This window comes from Tupaia chinensis, unplaced genomic scaffold (genome assembly GCF_000334495.1).
Source record: "Tupaia chinensis unplaced genomic scaffold, TupChi_1.0 Scaffold000451_2, whole genome shotgun sequence".
NCBI lineage: Eukaryota > Metazoa > Chordata > Mammalia > Scandentia > Tupaiidae > Tupaia > Tupaia belangeri.
The window spans coordinates 1,444,901-1,464,758 of record NW_006159958.1 but is presented as its reverse complement, the minus strand read 5'-3'; the positions used below and the strand labels follow the sequence as shown (position 1 = coordinate 1,464,758).

The 19,858-nt window shown below is 41.2% G+C and overlaps 1 protein-coding gene across 2 annotated transcripts in view; it reads left to right on the top strand.

Moving 5' to 3' along the window:
* The window catches only part of ULK4 (unc-51 like kinase 4), a 685,490-nt gene that overhangs the window by 46,223 nt on the left and 619,409 nt on the right, over nucleotides 1–19,858 (top strand). For both annotated transcript variants that reach the window (XM_027774534.1, XM_006155390.3), the window contains one exon: nucleotides 3,638–3,716. In XM_027774534.1, coding sequence (XP_027630335.1) covers nucleotides 3,638–3,716 — 79 coding nt within the window. The remainder of the gene's footprint in view (nucleotides 1–3,637; nucleotides 3,717–19,858) is intronic.

The window sequence follows — 19,858 nt, the reverse complement described above, 5'->3', positions numbered from 1 at the left end:
AAAAAAGTATGTAATTCCTCTTTCAGATCTTGCAAGGATTTCCTTACCTCCTGGAACTGGCAGCACATTTTCGCATTCTCTTCTGCAGTTCATTGTCTCTCTTCTCTTCCATCTCTGTTAGCTTTGCCATTATGAATGTTCTAAATTCTTTATCTGACATTTCCATGATTCTATTGAAAAGTGTGCTGATGAAGAGGAGTTATTCTTTTCCCTTGGAGGAGAGGTATTTTCTTGCTTTCCCATATTTCTTGTGGTTGTGTGGTGATTTATAGTCATCTGATGGACGGTGTGTTTCTTCTCAAACTTCAAGTTCGATCTGAGCGTCCAGCAGAGTGCAGAAAAGGAGATATATATATATATATAGAAACAACAGTAACAAAAACAACCAAGAAACAGAAAAAGAACAAAAAAAGTATTAAAATAAACTAGAAAAAAAATTTTTTTAAAGCAAAAATTAGGGAACCAGCAGTTAGCGTAATGGCTATGTCGCTGGACTCCCCTGTAGTCGACTGTGGTTCGCGTCCCGGCCCCGGTGGCTTAAAACTCATGCTGGGCGCGCCTGCGTGCGTGCCCAAAATCCCGAGAGGAGAATGGAGGAGAAGGGATTGCGGCGTGACCATCCCCCCTGGGGGGTGATTTCTCGCTTTCGGTCTCTCTGTCTGTCTCTGTCTGTCTGGCGAGTACACACGCCCTATAGCAAAAACCTCTCCAAAAATAAAAAAAAGAAATCACTAGTTCTCAGTAGCCATGAAGATGTCTTCTCTTTAGCCGAATATTGTAAATACAGTTCAAAGATTATCTAAGCTACTTTTGGAAACTTTATTAATTATTATTCTTTTGAGTATATGTATGAAATAGATCTCTGTGTTTTAATTTAGTTATACTTTCTAGGAATTTTTCTTTCTTTTTTAAAATTTGCCAGAGGGTACGTGAGTTCATCAGAGAGAAACAGAGATGGGGAGAGAGAGAGAGACCATTTTCATGGGATGGTAATTTCTTCTCCTTCATCTCTCCCTCTTTTTGGGATTTTGGGCATGCATGCACTCATGTGTGGCATGTTTTTCAAGCCACTGGGTCTGGGATTCCAGCTGCATGATCATCCTCATGGGATCCAGCTCCCTTCACCACCAGGTCATGGGCTAGCCTGGAAATTTTTTGTCACCTGTATTTTTCCCTAATGTATCACATTACTTCCCCATGATGTTGCGTATAATCTAATAAGATGATTTGTAAAGTCTTGCTGGAGGAAAGTGTACTTGCTTTATAAAGAATTTTTTCAGGAGCTGGATTGGTAAGGTTTTCTGGCATCCCTCGGCCATGCTCACTGTCAGGGCATTGGAATTTGTTCTTTCTTCCTGGTGCTGTCTTTCGCTCTGGAGGACTCGGAGGCCAATCTGACTTTTATTCTTTGTATGCCTCTGGTTTGATTTTCCTTTTCATTGAGTTTCTCTTTTTGTTTTAGGCTTGTGCAATATTACTGTTGTGTCATCAGAAAAATCATGATGCATTTTTGCAGAGGAAAACACGAAAGCAGAAAGACTTTTCTGACAGCCCAATAGAATATGTCTAGGAGTTTTTTTTCTTTTTTCTTTCTTTTTCTTTAAACTAATTTGCTTCAGTAGCTGCTGTTTAAAATCCTTTATCCTTTCCTTAAGTTCCTATTACTGCTTTATGATTTTTTTCTTGTCTATTTTATGCTTTTCCTGTTTCTAAAACTCCTATAGGATGGGTGTGGGATTCTTTTTTTTTTTTTTTTTTTGAGAGGATTTTTTGCTATAGGGCGCGTGTGCTCACCAGACAGACAGAGAGAGACATAGAGACAGAAAACGAGAAATCACCCCCCAGAGGGGATGGCCACGCCACAATCCCTTCTCCTCCATTCTCCTCTCGGGATCTTGGGCACGCACACACACGCGCCCAGCGTGAGTTCTAAGCCACCGGGTCCGGGGCACGAACCGTGGTCGACTACGTGGGAGTCCAGCGACATAGCCATTATTACGCTAACTGCTGGTTCCCTCTCACTTCTTCTTACTATAGAATTCACTTGCCATAAAACTCACCGTTTTAAAGTATATAGTTCGGATTCCACTGTGGTGCAGCAGTGATGTTCTAGCCCTGCTGTCAGTACTTTCTACCTGTAATCTTTGTATTCAGTGGCTGGATGCTAGTCATACAAATGCCGAGGACTTCTTTAATCTGTATATGTTGAGTGACTTGGGTGGACAATTCAGGCAGTGTTGACATTTATGAAAATCATTTCTGTTAGAGCTGTGGCGACACAGGTAGTTTCCCTGTGGCACTTCTCTGTGCCGGATTTGTTATCCTCAGGTCCTGCGCAGGTTTATTTTAAAGTAGAGGCTCTCTGGCGAATGTACCTACTGATTAGCCCAGAAACCATGTAAGCTTCATTAAAGTAGAGTATGGTTCTTACCAACTCGCGATGTTTGTGTGCACTCACCAGAGAAAAACAGAGAGCGAGGAAGAGGGAGCAAGCTCACCCAATGGGGTATTGTCATGCTATAACATTTCTCCATCTCCTTGGGATTTTGGGTATACATACTCAAGCATCCACATGCACACACATGCCACATGCCTGGTGTGTTTTTCAAGCCACAGGGGCCAGAGTTCAAACCACAGTTGATCGTGTGGGATCTAGCTCTTTTAACTACTAGGCTTTGGAGACAAACTTCAATTTAAAAAATCTTACCTAAACTAACTTTCTGCATGGAATACTTTTTCAGATCACATTGAAGTGTTTAGTAATATATCAACTTCATTTTCTGCTGGATGTCAGACACCTCATTAAAACTAACTAGCATTTATTAAAATAAAGCAATATTTGGGGACCAGAAAATGGTATAATGGTTATGTTGCTGGACTTACACATAGTCCACCATGGTTTGAGTCCTGGACCCATGGTTTAAAATTCACGCTGGGCACTTGTGTGTATGTGTGCCCAAAATCCTGAGAGGAGAATGGAGGAGAAGGGATTGCACTGTGGCCATTCTCCCGGTGGTGGTGGTGGGAGGGGGTAATTTCTTGCTTTCTGTCTCTCTGTCTCTCTGGTGAGCACACGTACCCTATTGCAAAAATCTCTAAAAAAAAAAAAAATAAATACAGAAAAAAACAATACTCATAAGACTTGATTGAGCATAAAATTTCTATTATGCTCAATATGTATCTATGTTAGTGCGTACATACATATAGGCTTACCTGTTCTGATACTAATTATTTGCTACTTATATAGAAACTCAATGGTATATAAACAAGGAAAACAGAGACCTTTAGCCAAATGCTTCTGTACTCAGGGATATTAGAATAAATAAATAAATAAATAGATAACTAAATTAAGTCTTTGAACATTTTATTTCCTGTTTTACTATTAAACCACAACTTATTTAATTTCTGTCACTATTGCAAACAATATTGCAAGAGGACATTGCTGTTCACGTCTCCCTGTGTGTGATGCAGAGTTTCTTTGGGCTGTATACACGGGAGAGTATGTGCCTGGTATCACGATCCGTTTTCATTTCACACTTTAGTATTTAGTATTCACTATTGCATAATGTATCTAGCCGAGTTGGTTTCTTTGGTCTCTGATTCTTATTTTCAGAGCCTATTTTCTGTTCATTTACAGACGGGCCAAGGTTGCTCGGGTGATTGGTTTACTGGCTTCGCACACCACGGAGCTCCAGGAAAACGCCCCTGTTACTGAGGTAATTTCTGTCATTACTGAACTGCTAGGACCAACACCAAGGATTGTTCTTAATTTTGTAATTTAGAACATGCAGCTTTCATTGACCTTCACTGAATTTTTCTTGGTGGCATTATGCCAGTCACTATAAAACAGTAAACCCAAAGGCTTTATGCTTAAGCACAGAAGCTCATTGGCAACGTAGTCTTTGATTAAATGTGATAGGACCGGGTTGCAAGGCTTGTGAACTGTACTCATCATCATTTCATTTATTTTTGGATAATGCTTGTTTCATTGTTAGTTTTCTAACAGTCTACCCCAAATTTATAATATCTGTAATGTATTTTCTAGTTACAGCATAGCTCATAATTCAAATGAAATTCTTTCCACTTTGCACCTTGAATTTCATGTCTTCTTCCTTATCAGCTGTCCGTTATTTCTTGACATCTGACCCCTACATTTTGGCCGTACATGCACCATAGGTATTTTCTAATGTCAGTTATCTCTTTCAAATGCTGGTACTAGAAAGCTTTTCCTACTTTGTCCGACAGTAATTCCAAAGCTTGCGAAGTGACTGTTACTGCTGTACTCTCTGTTTTAGTGTTCTCAAATACTAAAAACGACTTTCTGCCTATCTTGTTAATACGTGTTACAATTAATTGGTCATAGATTTTTATGCCTGGGTTCGGGAGAGGCTTAAGAGTCAACATAGTTGAAAAGGACCAGGGGTGTTAGGGAGAAGAGCAAGAACTCCTGCAGGAAGGAAAAAGGAGTAAGGGAATTTTATAGAGCTAAAGCTGCTGGTGGTGGTTTCAGAGGAATTAGCTAACCTAGTACTATCCAAGAGAACTTCCCACAGCAATAGAACGTATTCTCTGTGCTGTCCACTACAATAGCCCATTGCTGAACAGCTGGCATTGGCCTTCTGGGTAGACATAAATGGGAGTTTAATCTCACTGTATTTCTCTTGCTTATAATTTCTATTTCCTACAGATTGTTAGATTTTTTTTTTTTGGAGATGTTTTCGTTATAGGGCACGTGCACTCGCCAGACAGAGAGAGACATAGAGACAGAAAGCGAAAAATCACCCCCCAGAGGGGATGGTCATGCCACAGTCCCTTCTCCTCCATTCTCCTCTCGGGATCTTGGGCACACACGCATACACACCCGGTGTGAGTTTTAACCCACTGGGTCCGGGACGCGAACCGCGGTCAACTATGTGGGAGTCCAGCGACATAGCTATTACGCTAACTGCTCGTTCCCCAGATTGTTAGATTTTTGAGCTACTATTGAGAATGTCACTAATTCTAAACTCTTCCTTTTTTTTCTGGGACCAAAATGAATTATGACCTTCCTAAGTGAGCACTGATGGTTCCCAGCCTTGCTACCAGTCATATATAAACTAGATCTTTATCTGAGAGACTGTGCAGATAGGATGTTTTCACCAGGAGGGCGAGAAGGCTTAGGATCTCACCTAAGTTCCTTCCGATGGCACAGAGCAAGAGGTCCCCAGTGAGACACAGTGGCTGTAGGAGAGTGGAGGGAACTTAAAAGAAAGTGTAAGACAAACTCCCAAGAGTCTAGAAGATGTTCCTTGGTAACTAGCACAGACTTTCATTGCCCAGCAGCAGTGCACTATGAAGAAAGAGCCCCTGAATAGATATGGTGTGACTATTGAATTAAAATAGTTGTTGCAGGGTCAGCAGGTGGCGTGGTGGTTAAGCTGCTGGACTCTCACATGGCTGACTATGGTTCAAGTGCCAGACCTGGCAGCTTGGTGAAAACCATGATGAGCGTGTGCCTGTGTGCCCAAAATCCCGAGAGGAGAATGGAGGAGAAGGGACTGCAGCATGACCATCCCCCACTTGGGGGTGATTTCTCACTCTCCCTCCAGTGAGGATATATGCCCTATGGCAAAAACCTAAAAAAAAAAAGTCATTGCAGAATAAATAGGGTACATACTTTAGGGAGTTGAGTTGATTTTGAAAATCAGTTTGATAAATTCTCTTTAAAATTCAGAAGACAAAGAATACAAATGAGGAACTATAAAGGCATGTATGGTAGTTCCAGGTCTGTCACACTGTCCCGTATGGTGGCCACCAGCCACATGAGGCTATTGAGGCTTCAGAGTCAAAATGGGTGAAAAGGACTAGGGCTTCTAGGGAGAAGGGCAAGAACTCCGGAGGAAGGAAAAAAGGAGTCGGGAGAGGGGACTCTGTAGAGTGACTAGTCCACGTTGAGATTAGCAATCAGAAAACACATACCAGCTGTTGAACACTCACTATAAAAAAAATGATATAACGTATCTTGTTTTTAATTTTAGTGTTTTACATTTTGTTTTTAATTTTTTTTTGAGAGGTTTTTCGCTATAGGGTGCGTGTGCTCGCCAGACAGAGAGAGACATAGAGACAGAAAGCGAGAAATCACCCTCCAGGGGGGATGGTCATGCCGCAATCCCTTCTCCTCCATTCTCCTCTCGGGATCTTGGGCACACACGCACGCACGCCCGGCATGAGTTTTAAGTCACTGGGTCCGGGACGCAAACCGCGGTTGACTACATGGGAGTCCAGTGACATAGCTATTACACTAACTGCTGGTTCCCAGTGTTTTACATTTTCAAATGATACTTTTTTGATATGTTTTTTGAATAAAATATGAAAATTCATTTCACCTGTTTTATTTTTTAATGTGTCCACTAGGAAATTCAGAATGGTTTTTCTGGCTTGAATTATATTTTGTTGGCCAGCACTAAGATAAACATAATGGGATTTCCAGAAATCAAGGCAAAAAAGTGAAACTATCATGAGGGAAATAATAGAAGAAAATTTCATCCTGCACCAAAGAAAGACTGAAACCTTGAACTCAGAGATCTCACCAAATGCCAAGCAAAAGAAAAAATTGCATATTTAGCTATATCTGGTGGAATATAATTTCAAAGAGAAAAAGACACAACCAAAAACCAAGTTATAAATAAAGAAAAGAAAATCAGGTTTACAATTTATATGTAACATGAAAGTTTAGAAGAAAACAAATTTCTCTATACAGTCCATATTGCCTATGTGTTAATACAGAAGAAAGACATTTTCAGAAATTCAGGGATTCAATCTGAATTTTAATGACATTTGTGAAAGAGTTTTACTTAAACAAGTCGTAGTTGTCTAAAAAGCAAGTGTTAAGGCAAATTTTAAAAGAAACATTTAAACAAATGAAACTATTAAAATGTAAGTGTAGGGACCAGCAGATGGCATAATGGTTACATTGCTGGACTTCCACATAGTTGACTGTGGTTCAAGTCCTGAACTTGGTGGCTTAAAACCACAACAAGCATGTGAGAGGAGAGTGGAGGAGAAGGGATTGTGGGTGGCCATCTCCCTAGAGGGTGATTTCTTGCTTTCGGTCTCTGTCTCTCCAGCCAGCACACGCGCCCTATGGCAAAAATCCCTCCTAAAAAAAATTTAAATCTTAAATAATAGCTGTGAATATTGTTGCGATCTTACACTGGAAAAGGACAGATTTTTAAAACATAGTATTTGTATTGTTGAAGAATTAATGACATAGAAACCCTGCATTTTAGATCTATAAGGATGGGAAGAAGGGAGTAGTAGGAAAAGGCAAATTGTTTTTCTGTTCTGAAAGTTTACAGATACTATTTTACTTTTCTTATAAAAGAAATAGTATAAATAGTATCCTTTCTTTCTTTCTTTCTTTCTCTCTCTCTCTTTCTTTTTCTCTTTTTCTCTCTCTTTCCCAACTTTCTTTCTTCTTTCTTTCTATCTTTTAAGAGGAAACAGGAGCAGCAGGATCTCATGCTGTGATTCTCTGCTGGCCTGGTCAGCCAGGGTCATAGGTTAGGCATGTACACCTGGCCTCTTGCCTCATTCATTGATACATTTTAATTTATTCATTTCACATATGTTTGTCAGTACCTGTATAAATACAAGGTACTGTTTAAGTATTGGTGTACAGTGTTGAAGATAGATAAAAATTCCTGTTCTGATGAAACTTGTCGTTCAGGAAGAGAGAAAACACATAATCATATACAGTGTCAGGCGGTGATAAATGCTATGAAGAGGATAAAGTGGGATAACGGGATTTGGAAATGATGGGAGACTGTAGTATTCTTTTAGATTACTTGCTCCTAGACAGAGACTCAAGGAATTGAGGGAACACGGTATGCAGTCTGGGGAAGAGTGTTGAAGACAGAATGGACATTTGTAAAGGAAAGGGGATGGAACAGTGGTTGGCGTGTTCCAAGGAATGGGGAGGTGAGTGTGGTTGGACCCGAGTGAGGAGGAGAGTTAGTGAGGTACCAGGGACTGGATCACTTTGGACCTTGTTACAGTCATGGTAATGAGAGGCTTTTGTTCAGAATGAGATGGGAAGCCATTGGAGGATAGTGAGCAGAGCAGTGCCTTGTGGTTTATGTTTGAAAAAGTTCACTCTGTGTATTATGGGGTCAGGAGCAAAGTAGAACCAGAGGAGCTAGTTTAGGAAGTGAAAGATGGTAGTGTCTTGGACCAGGTTGTTAGTTACACACACGTGTGCACGCACACACACACACAGAGATGGTAGTGTCTTGGACCAGGTTGTTGGTTACACACACACGTGTGCACACACACACACACACACACACACCCATGCAAGTACATGCACATAATGGTTTTTTTGCCCTGGTGGAATTTGAAGAATGTCAACAAACTTGTTGAGTGCTGTGATATTATTAGGTTGCTGGAAAAGTCATGGTGTAGTTTTCTATGCAAAAGTCATGATGCATTATTGCATAGAAATTTACACCATGACTTTTCTGACAGCCCAGTATTTGAAGGCAGACTTCAATGGCCAAGAGATCCAGCCAATAATAAATTGTAATATTCAGTGTTCAAATGCCGAGATATTAGAGAAATGTGAGTGAAAACCAAAATGACAAAAGACAGTCACCAGATTGGCAACATTTTAAAATCCTCACAATTCTAAATGTTGGTAAGAGCAGAAGAAACTTCTTTTATTGAGAGAATGATTTTTGCTATAGAGCGCATGCGCTTACCACAGAGACAGGGAGAGAGATATACCACAATCCCTTCTCTTCCACTTCTCCATCCTGTTGGGACTTTTGGCACATATATACAATCAGCGTGTTCCTCAAGCCACATTGGGTGGAATTCATGCTCTGTGGTCATCCCTGTGGGATCCAGCTCTCTTATCCCTAGGCCATGGGGCCAGCCCAAGACTGGTCGGTATATTCTGAAATGGCCTAAGGCCATATGGCTCTTGCCGGAAAGGTCAGCTTTCCCTTGGGCCACACATCACAGAGGTGAGGCCTGTGTAGGTGGATGTCGTGGGAGGGTCTGGAGATGAGGACTGCCGTGAGGCATACGTCTGGGGAAGAGTCCGGAAGCGAAGGCTGAACTGAGAGGGTACCCATGCACCCACTCTGGGGCCCTTGTGCTTGGGGCTTCCTGGGGCAGTGGCCGGAAGACAGGTGCTCTCCTGTTTTAGGCACTCTCAGGGACCTTGGTAGGGACATCTGTAGTAAACTGGGGCCTGTCAGCCACCCCGGGTGATGTGCCTGATTCACCACTGACTCCGTGCCTGAGGCTTGGTCCTTCTGGGTACTTGTACCTGCTGCTGCCACTGAGAGCGTTTGGCCCCACAGTTGTCACTTGTGCTCACTTAGGTTGAGTTCTTGGGGTACCCTGTGTTCTCAAGGTATTTCCCCAATCCTTGTGGCTGTCCCTTTTGTAAGCACTGCGTCTCTGATTCTGCCTTCTCTGAGTGGAGGAGATGGTGGTCAATTCTTAAGGTTCTTGGGTCCTTTATTCTGGCACTATTTGGTATTTGCTGATTTTTTGTATTTTGATTTTATTAGCGGACATGTGCACTCACCAGAGGGAGGGAGGGAGGGAGGGAGAGAGCAAGCAAGCGAGGAAATATCCACCATGGCGAATGGTCATGCCGCAGTGGCTGTTCCTGCATTTTCCCCTCCTTTCGGAATTTTAGGCACACGTTGCACATGTGTCTGGTGTGTTTCTCAAGCCACCAGGTCCAAGACTTGAACTGTGCAGTCAGCCACATGGGATTCAGCTGCCTTAGCCACCAGGCCACTGGCTGGCCCTTCTGATGTTTTATTCATTTGAAATGCAAGGCTTTGGAAAACAATACTTACTTCATTAAAAAAAGAAGTAGTGACGTATGTTCAACTGTCTAGTAAACTGCTTTGAATTAAGTATACCGTATTGTAAAATAACTTCTCTTAGATAATTGAGAGTTTACGTGATAACTAGAAATTGTGCCAGGTGCTATTGGTGTTGTGATCTTTTGTTATTTTTCAAACTTACTTTCTTTATGAGCCGGCAGTTGGCTATGGTAATTTAACCAGCCACTAGAGGTCACTCAAATACTGGGAAAAAAGTCACACTGCGTAAGTCTTAAGAACATACCTTTCAATTTCAGGAAGAAGCCGAATCTTTTGTGGGCTTAGCAGGTAAAAGGTGCTGTTTCATCTTTTTACTGTTCTTAGAAGTTCCTGCTACATGAAATGTGGCTCCATGCCACTGGTTGTTGTTACTGTCTGAGACTGACGTTAATGAAAGCCATGACTATGTTTCCTGAAAAATGCAGTCAACACCTGGCACACGAGTTTAAGGGATTTGCAAACCCAAAGGAGCCCATTGGTCAACCTTTAGTTCAAAAGAACTCTTAAGACCAGGTTTCTGTGAATCTCACAATAGCGTGTTTGCAGGTTATTAAAAAAAAATTTTATTTAACTTTCTTTATTTATTTTTAAAAATTTGACCAGAAAGGGTCAAACACAGAAGAGACGCATGGACAGGCACATAAGCAGGTACCCCTCAGAGGGCCCCCATGCCGTGATCTACCTCAGCTCCAGCCAGCCGGGATCTCAGGCACGTGTGTCCCTGTTGTGTACAGGAACACCTCGGGATGTGAACCTGGGGACCTTCCCATGGGGCTTTAGTATCATAGAGTCAAAGAGGGAGAGAGAGAGAGAGAGAGAGAGAGAGAGAGAGAAAGTGGGAAAGCAAGGTGCCAGGTCCAGGACTTAAACTGTGGTGAGCTGTGTGGGAGTCCAGTGCCCTTAACCACCACGCCACCTCCCAGCCCCTGCAGGTAATTTTTTGCCAAATTATTCATAATTTACAAAAAATTCACAGATGCTCCATGAGGTCACCAGAGAGGAGAGAGTGGGAGAGTGAGAGGAAGAACACACCTCTTCAATGGCTCATGATTATACTGCAATTTCTTGTCCTCCATTCTTCTATCCTCTAGGGATCTGGGGTGTAGGTGTACCGACCTGGCATTTTTTCTTCAGCTAGTAGGGCAAGGAATTGAACTGCCTGGTCAGCCATGTGGGATCTGGTTCCCTTAACCACCAGGCCACAGGGCCTGTCCATTCTTTGATAAAATTTAAAGTGTCAGGTGAATCATAATTTCTCCAGTAGGATTACTACTAGTGGTAGTATAAATATAATAGTAATATAAATAAAATTGTGGTAGAAGATCCTATAAACACTTTAATGATATATATCCTCTTTTTGTTACTAACTTTTCTACCCCACAGTGCTGACCTAGCAGAGTAATGTATAATTTAAGGTACTTGGTGCTAGAAAAGTATGGAGGGGGGAACCAGCAGTTAGCATAGTGGCTATGTCGCTGGACTCTCACGTAGTCGACCGTGGTTCACATCCCGGACCTGGTGGCTTAAAACTCACGCCAGGTGCATGTGCGTGCGTGCCCAAGATCCCGAGAGAAGAATGGAGGAGAAGGGATTGCGGCATGACCATCTCCCCTGGGGGGGTGATTTCTCACTTTCTGTCTCTATGTCTCTCTCTGTCTGTCTGGCGAGCACATGCACCCTGTAGCAAAAACCTCTCCAAAAAAAAAAGAGAAAAGTATGGAGGTATAATTGGTTACAGAGAGACAGAAGAAATGTCTGTCTGTAACAAAATCGGTCACACCATCCTTATGATATAATATCTCTTACAACAGAAAGCCTTATTGTTTTCGTCAGCGATTACAGAAGAGAGCTGTTCATGATCCCCTGTGCATGTAGACGTGCCTTTATCTTTCCTACAGAAAAATAAGGCCATCCTTACCACTCTGTCAATGCAGTTCTTACGTGTGATGGTTTAAAAAAATCATGATATTATGCTACATATATTAAGTTTCAAGCACATAGTGGGTATACTTTTGGAAATGGAATATAGACCCCATTGTAGAACCGAAAAGAATATGTATATTTTTAAGTGTACTTACTCATTTCTTCCATGAGGGAGAGACAAACACAGAAGAGACGCATGGGCAGGCACATAGGCAGGTACCCCTCAGAGGGCCCCCACGCTGTGATCTACCTCAGCTCCAGCCAGCCAGGATCTCAGGTACGTGTGTCCCTGGTGTGTACAGGAACACCTTGGGATGTGAACCTGGGGACCTTCCCATGGGGCTTTAGTATCATGGAGTATCGCATTACCACTGTCACCACAGTGACCTGAAAAGAATATTAACAGATGTTTTGGATTAAACCGTTCATTAAAATTTTATTATGAGGCTGGCCCTGTAGCCTAGTGGTTAAGGGAAGCCAGATTTCACATGGATAACTGCAGTTCAAGCTCTGGCCTACAGTGGTTGGCCATGTTGCGTCCAGCTCTCCATGCATAGAACTTAACCATTGTGCTACAGGGCTGGCCCTTTAGGCATTGATTTTTTAAATTATTTACTATCAATTAATTAAATTAGCTTTAGGGTTCAGGCACTCTCAAGTGAGAAACACAGAGAAAGAAAAATGAAGAAAGCACCCCTCCCAGAGGATAACTGCATTGCAATCCCTTTTCCTCTATCTCTGCTTGGGGTTTTGGGCACACAGCATGGTTTTTAGATCTCTGGTTCTGAGACTTGAACCATGCAGTCGACCATGTGGGATCCAGGCATCTTAACCATTATGCCACCTGGCTGGCCCAGTGCCCAAATTTTTTAGGGTTGTAAAGTGATGATCTTCTCATTTTATAATTTCTTTTTCATTTATAGTTTGAAGTTTTCTCTCTCTGTCTCTCCCTCTCTCTCTCTCTCTTTTTTTTTTTTTTCCAGGAGAACTTTCCCAGAATAACTATTTGGTTATCCTAAATATAGTTTGCTCATTAAGACAGATAAATGCTTGATTGTTTGCCTTCGTAGGCCCATTTTGAGGATAATGAATTGGTGCTTCAGTAATCTCAATAAGCAGTCTGTGAGCTTTTTGGATTATGAATATATTTTTATAGATTTCAATCCTTTCCAGTCATTCTTGTTTTAGATGCTTAAGTGGTTTCATCTCTGTCCCATGGAAGCCCTTTCAGGTTTGATCCTCTGGCCCTTTGATGTGACCCTGCTACTGTTTCTGATAATTTGCTTGCTGTCTGGTAGTAGGCTTTGGCAGGCACATCTTGGGAATGGACAGCCCCTTAGCGCTGAAACCACTTGTCTTGGGAACCTCACTTACTTTGAGTTGGAAGTAGTCTCTAGAGAACACTAACTGGGTAGAACTGATTGTTAACAAATGTTACTATATCTTCTAGAACTTTCCAGAAATTAGACCTAGGAAAGATTGCTTATTTCTTTTAAAACAAATACTATAGATATTTATTTATTTAATTGCCAGAGGCAATGCATGCTCTCTAGAGAGAGGGAAAATACCCTCCAATGGGGTGCACTTGCGCTGCAGTCTCTTCCCTTCCATTTCTCCGTCCTGTTGGGATTTTGGTCACATACATACATATGCCCAATGTGCTTTGCAAGCTGCTGGGGCTGGGATCGGAGCTCCTGGGTCCAGGATTGGAGATGTGGCCAGCTGCGTGAGATCCAGCTCCCCAACTATCCTAACCCAGTAGTATTTCTTAAAAAGATAAAAATGGCAGGTTCATTCATATGAATACTTCCAATTTAGATTTAAATTTAGAATGCTTACTTTTTTGGGAACCAGCAGTTAGTGTAATGGCTATGTCGCTGGACTCCCACGTAGTCGACCGCGGTTCGCGTACCGGACCCGGTGGCTTAAAACTCACGCCGGGCGTGTGTGCGTGCGTGCCCAAGATCCTGAGAGGAGAATGGAGGAGAAGGGATTGCGGCGTGACCATCCCCCCTGGGGGGTGATTTCTCGCTTTCTGTCTCTATGTCTGTCTGTCTGTCTGGCGAGCGCACGCGCCCTACAGTGAAAATCTCTCCAAAAAAAAAAAAAAGAATGCTTACTTTTTTGATAAAAATTATTTTTTACTTCTCATAAGCTGAAAATCTTGGGCACCAATGATATTAGAATTTATTTTTCTTAAACTAATTTAGAATAGACAGTAGTAAGGGACGAGCAGATGGTGGAATGATTTCGAAGAGGCATAGAAGGGCACTATATTGTACTAAAAGGGTCAATCAATCAAGAAGATATAACGCTTATAAATATCTATGCACGTAACATAGGTGCACCCAAATATGTGAAGGAAAGACTGTTAGATCTAAAAAAGGGAGATAGACTGCAACACAGGAAAGGCTAATTTCTAACAGATTATTAATTTACTAAGTTATTCTGTGCAGCATATGATCACCATTATTGTTTTAAAATTAATTTTAAACATTTATTTTGCATTGCACGTCCTAATGCTTTTTATAGGATAATCACATTTTGTGATTTATTCGCTCAAAAGAATGAACTCTCCTAAGAGTTATTGACTTAAGAGTATTGATACTATGTCATTCAGCTTTTTACCAAATTGGTTTTAAAATTGAATTTTATGCTAAGCAGTGGGTATATGCTAATTTGAAGTATTCCTTAATTAGTTCTCTCTGAACAGTGTGTTCTTTTGGAGCTCTAAACATAAGAAGTGAGGAACTTTTGAGACCATTTGCTGTTCCACCTTCTGTGTTAAAGACCGTGGCAGCATGTGTTCCACATTGGGTTCTTGCACAGGAGTAAGCTGCATAATCGCATCACTGCCTCTGCTATCCCTGGGGGCTGGGTACTGGAGCCTTTTATTGCTAGAACAGTTGTACACAGTAAGTTCTGTCATGGTCCATGGTGCTCATTCTCTATTTATAACTTTCTTGAAGAACAAAGGGTTATTGTTGCACTTTTTGGGAATATGTATTTTGTGTATGTGTATTTTTCCCCTATGGTTTTCCCAGATAGCATTCATTATTATTTTGTAAATATTTTAATTATAAACTGTATAGTCTTCTAATTATGACAATTTAGCTATTTAGATCATCTGAAAATTCTCTCAATAGGCAAAGAAACAAAACAAAACAGAACAACTTTAGATATGCATTATAAAATGTAACAAAGACTTTAAACTACGGAGCTCAGGAACCTGTGGTGGTGCAGTAGTAAAACGTGATACTCAGCCAGCCTGATCCACCCAGGAAGGTTCCTTCCCTGTCCCCCAAGATGGCTAGAGGGCATGTGTGCTAGCCAGAGAGAGAATGAAAGAGAGAGAGAGAGAGGGGGAGAGAAAAAAACACTCCCAATGGGGTATAGTCATGCATAATCCCTTTTCCATTTTTTTTTTATCCTGTTGGGATTTTAGGCATGCGTGCACCTGTGCCTTCTGTGTTTTTCAAGCTGCCACATCTGGAATTCAAACTTTGGTTGGCCATGGGGGATCTGGCTCCCCGAACCACTAGACCATATGGATGGCCCAGTTCCAGTTTTTATCCAGGGGTCTCTCTGTGCACAGTGGGCATTGTGTGTGTACCCATGAACTGGGGCTTGTTGAGGGATCAAGATCCTGCTGGAGGCCTGTCTCTCTGTCATGGGAAAAATAAACAAACTTCAAAGCAATAAAATATATAACTGATTGCATGAGAAAGTAAGGGAAATTCTCAAAGTCAGAAACTGGAGGAATTAAGATCTGAAATGGTAAGAATTTAAGGCTATCTGGGGCAGGATGGGATGGTGGTTATTGCTACTATAATTTCGAGATTTGGTGCATTTTAAAAGTAGAAGATGAAACTTGGGGTTACTGAGACAATTACTTGGAACTAAGATCCTTGAAGAGCTACCCCCTTAGTAAAAGGAGAAATCGGAGGGGAGTAGGGGAAGAACAACTCGGCTACCTTCATGGAGTTTTATCTTTGGATTTTTATCTTTGGCTCTAGAAAGAAGAGGAAAAATATATTTGTAAGTAGTTTTTTTCCATTTCATTCAATTGGTATATCAACTTATTCTTCTATCAAATTGAGAAATCAACTTGAAAATAAACCTGATCTAGAGTTCTGGTTTGAGTAGTGGATCAGGAACTGTGTTGAGCTAAAACCTTCTGCCAGTGACAATCAGCATATTCTGGACAGAATACGAAAACAAAAATAGGTATTATAGAGGCTGGAGTGGATACACTACTTGAAATAAGGGAAACAATCGAGGTGAGTTCTGCGTTTAACTGGGGACTAAAAGGTATACTCTAGGATTAAAGGAGAAACAGTCAAAGAATAGCCCTAACCAAAGCAAAACCCTATTCTTTATAGGATTGAGGTGATCACTTCGTCTTTCTTTTTTTCCCCCTTAAGAGAGTTTTACTATAGGATGCTTGTGTTCACTAGAGAGACCGAGAGAGAGAAAGTGAGAAACTACCTCTCCAGGGGGTATGGCCATGCCTCAGTCCCTTCTTCATTCTCCTCTTGGGGTTTTGGGTATGCACGCACATGTGCCTGGCATGATTTTCAAGCTGTTGGATCCAGAACTTGAACCACGGTCATCCATGTGGGAGTCCAGCACCTTAACCACCACACCACTTGCTAGTACTGATCAACTTGGTCTTTTAACTGTTTGCCTGAACAAACTCAGTATTGTTTAGAGGAAAATAAGATTATCCAGACTCTTTAGTATGTATTATCCATGAGGTTCAGAAGACAAACTCCTTGTATCCCTGGTTTAGGAAAAAAGTTCTTAGACTTGACACCAAAAGCATGACTCATAAAGAAGAAAGTTAATAAATTGGATATTATCAAAATGAAAATATTTTGCTCTGCCAAAGGTCCTCATAAGGCAATGAAAAGACATGTGAGATACATGGAGAAAATATTCATAAATTACATATCTGTCAAAGTACTCATATCTAGAATATGTAAAGAACTCTTAGTACTCAATACTAAAACAAACAAAAAATCCAGTCAGAAAATGGGCAAAAGATCTAAGACACATTTCACTGAAGAGGATATATGAATAGCAAATCAGTACATGAAAGGATATTTAGCACTATTGTCTGAGGGGAAAGTATACTAAGCATGCAACTATACCCCTATTAAAACAATTAACAAAATAACAACAATATCAAATACTATCAAGAATGCTGACAAGTTATATCTCTGTAAATTGCTAGTAGGAGTGTAAAATTTGTATATCTATCCTAGAAGACATTTTGGCAAAGTTCATATAAAACTGAACACATACAAACCAAATTATATGTTACATATTATAACTCTGTATGACATATTCATATTTGTATGACTATGCATACACACATATTCACTACTGAGATTGATTTCAGAGAAATGCCCATACAAAAATCAGTACATGACTGGGCCAGCAAGTGGTGAGGGGGTTAAGACAGTCGTATCCCACATGGCTGATTGTACAGTTCAAATCCTGGACCTAGTGGTTTGAAAAACATGCCGGGCCATGTGGGTGTGTGCCCAAAATCCTGAGAAGAGATGGAGAAGAAGAGCTTGATATGGCCATCCTTCTGGGATGTGAGTTCTTATTCCTCCTCCCTCTCCTTCTCTCTCTCTGTCTCTCTCTGGTGAGCGCACATACCCTATAACAAGCCAAAAAAACTCTACATGACTACTCATGTTAGCTTTATGTAATAGGCCAAAATGGAAAACTCCAAAGTGTCTCTCAATTTGTGAGGAACTAAACAAACTGTTAATATTCTTAGCATGAAATATCACTTAGCTATAAAGAGAAATGATCTCCTGATACACCTAACCATTTGGATGGGTCTAAAGGGCATTATGATGAGTGAAATGTCATATTAACATACCATTCTTGTGATTACAAAATGATAGAGATGGAGAACAGATCAGTGCTTGCCAAGGGTTAGGGATATTGGGGGAAGAAGAATGGTAAGGGAGATCTTTTCATTTCTTTTTTTTTTTTTGGAGAGGTATTTTGCTATAGGGCACGTGCGCTCGCCAGACAGGGAGAGACAGAGAGACAGAAAGCGAGAAATCACCCCCCCAGGGGGGATGGCCACACCACAATCCCTTCTCCTCCATTCTCTTGGGATCTTGGGCACGCACGCACACGTGCCCGGCGTGAGTTTAAGCCACCGGGTCCAGGACTCGAACCGTGGTTGACTATGTGGGAGACATAGCCATTATGCTAACTGCTGGTCCCGCATAAGGGAGATCTTTGTGATGAAGAAGTAGTTTTGCTTTTTTGACTGTAGTGCAGGTTGCTTGACCCATAGGTGTTACAAAGTGATAGAGAATTAAACACTCATAGGGTGCCAATGTCAATATTTGGTTTTGACATTGTTCTGTTATTATGTAAGGTGTTATCATTGTGGGAAACTGGAGGAACGGCATGTAGGACCTTTCTCTACTACATTTTCTACTCTCTATGAGTTTGTGATTATTTCAAAATTAGAGTTTAAAAACTTTTATTGGGTGGGCACAGTCAAACATAACAGTAGAAAGTATCAGTGAATTGGAAGCCTGTTTGATAGAAATTACTCTGACTAATATACAGGAAGTGAAAAAAAATGAAGAAAACAAAACCCAGTGACTGAGGCTTGTGGGATTTTATAAAATGATCTAACATTCACAAACTTTAAGTTTTAGAAGGAGATGAGAGAAACAGTGTGAAGGAAAAAAACATTTGATATTTTGTTGAAATATTTCCAGGATTGATGAATGTCAGTTGACATATTTAAGAATCTCATTGAACTCCAGCTGACTTAGACCAAGGAGGACTATACCTAAGCACATCAGCATCAAACTGCTGCTAATTGGACCAGCCTGTGGCCTGGTGCTTAAGGTGGCTAGATCCCACATGGCTAACTGCACAGTCTGAGACCCAGACCAGGCAGCTTGAGAAACATGCCAGGTACATATGCATGTGTACCCAAAATCCTAAAGGAGAAAGAAATGAAGGAGGAGAGATTACAGTGTGACCATCCCCTATGCGGAATGTGCTCTCTCTCTCTCTGTCTCTGTGTCCGGTGAGTACATGTGCTCTCTGGCAAAATAAAAAAAAAAAAAGCTGCTGAAAATCAAAACTAAAAAGAAAAACCTGAAAGCAATTAGAGAAATACCATGCATTATACACTAGGGAACAATTACATGGATGAATGGTGAGTTCTTCTCAGAAACCGTCAATAACATTAAACAGTGGAATGATATTTTTAAAGTGCTCAAAAAAATTTGCTATCCCCGAATTCTATATTCTATGAGAATACTCTCAACTATAAAAGAGAAATAAAAAGAAAATGGGAAAATTGGTCTCTAACCTAGGAGAATTTGATAAGAAACGTTAAAGTTATTTTTTCATGTTAAAGGGAGATGAGCATAGATACAAACCTGGGCTTACAAGAAAAGTGAAGAGTACTATAGTGGGAAATATTAGGCACTTTTTCTTAACTTAAAAATAGCTACTGCAGGACGAGCAGTTAGCGTAATGGCTATGTCGCTGGACTCCCATGTAGTCAACCATGGTTCGTGTCCCGGACCCGGTGGCTTAAACTCACGCCGGGTGCGTGTGCGTGCATGCCCAAGATCCTGAGAGGAGAATGGAGGAGAAGGGATTGCAGCGTGGCCATCACCACTGGGAGCTGATTTCTCGCTTTCTGTCTCTCTGTCTCTCTCTGTCTGGCGAGCGCACACGCCTTATAGCGTGCCCTATAGCGAAAACCTCTCAAAAAAAAAAAAAAAAAAAAAAAAAAAAAAAAAAGCCTCCGGGCCCAGCCATAGTGGTCCCTCCTGCTAAAACATGCACTTTGCAGGCTGGGACCATGTGGGAAGCCTGGATTCAGTTACGGGCCCACTCTAAAAGGCCATATGCAGTGGTGTGTTCCTGTAAGCTCAGCAACTCAGGAGGCTGAGGCAGGAGACTTGCAAACTCAAGGCTGACCTGGGCCACATAGTGAGACCCTGTCTGAAAAACAAAAAACAAAAGACAATAAACAGACT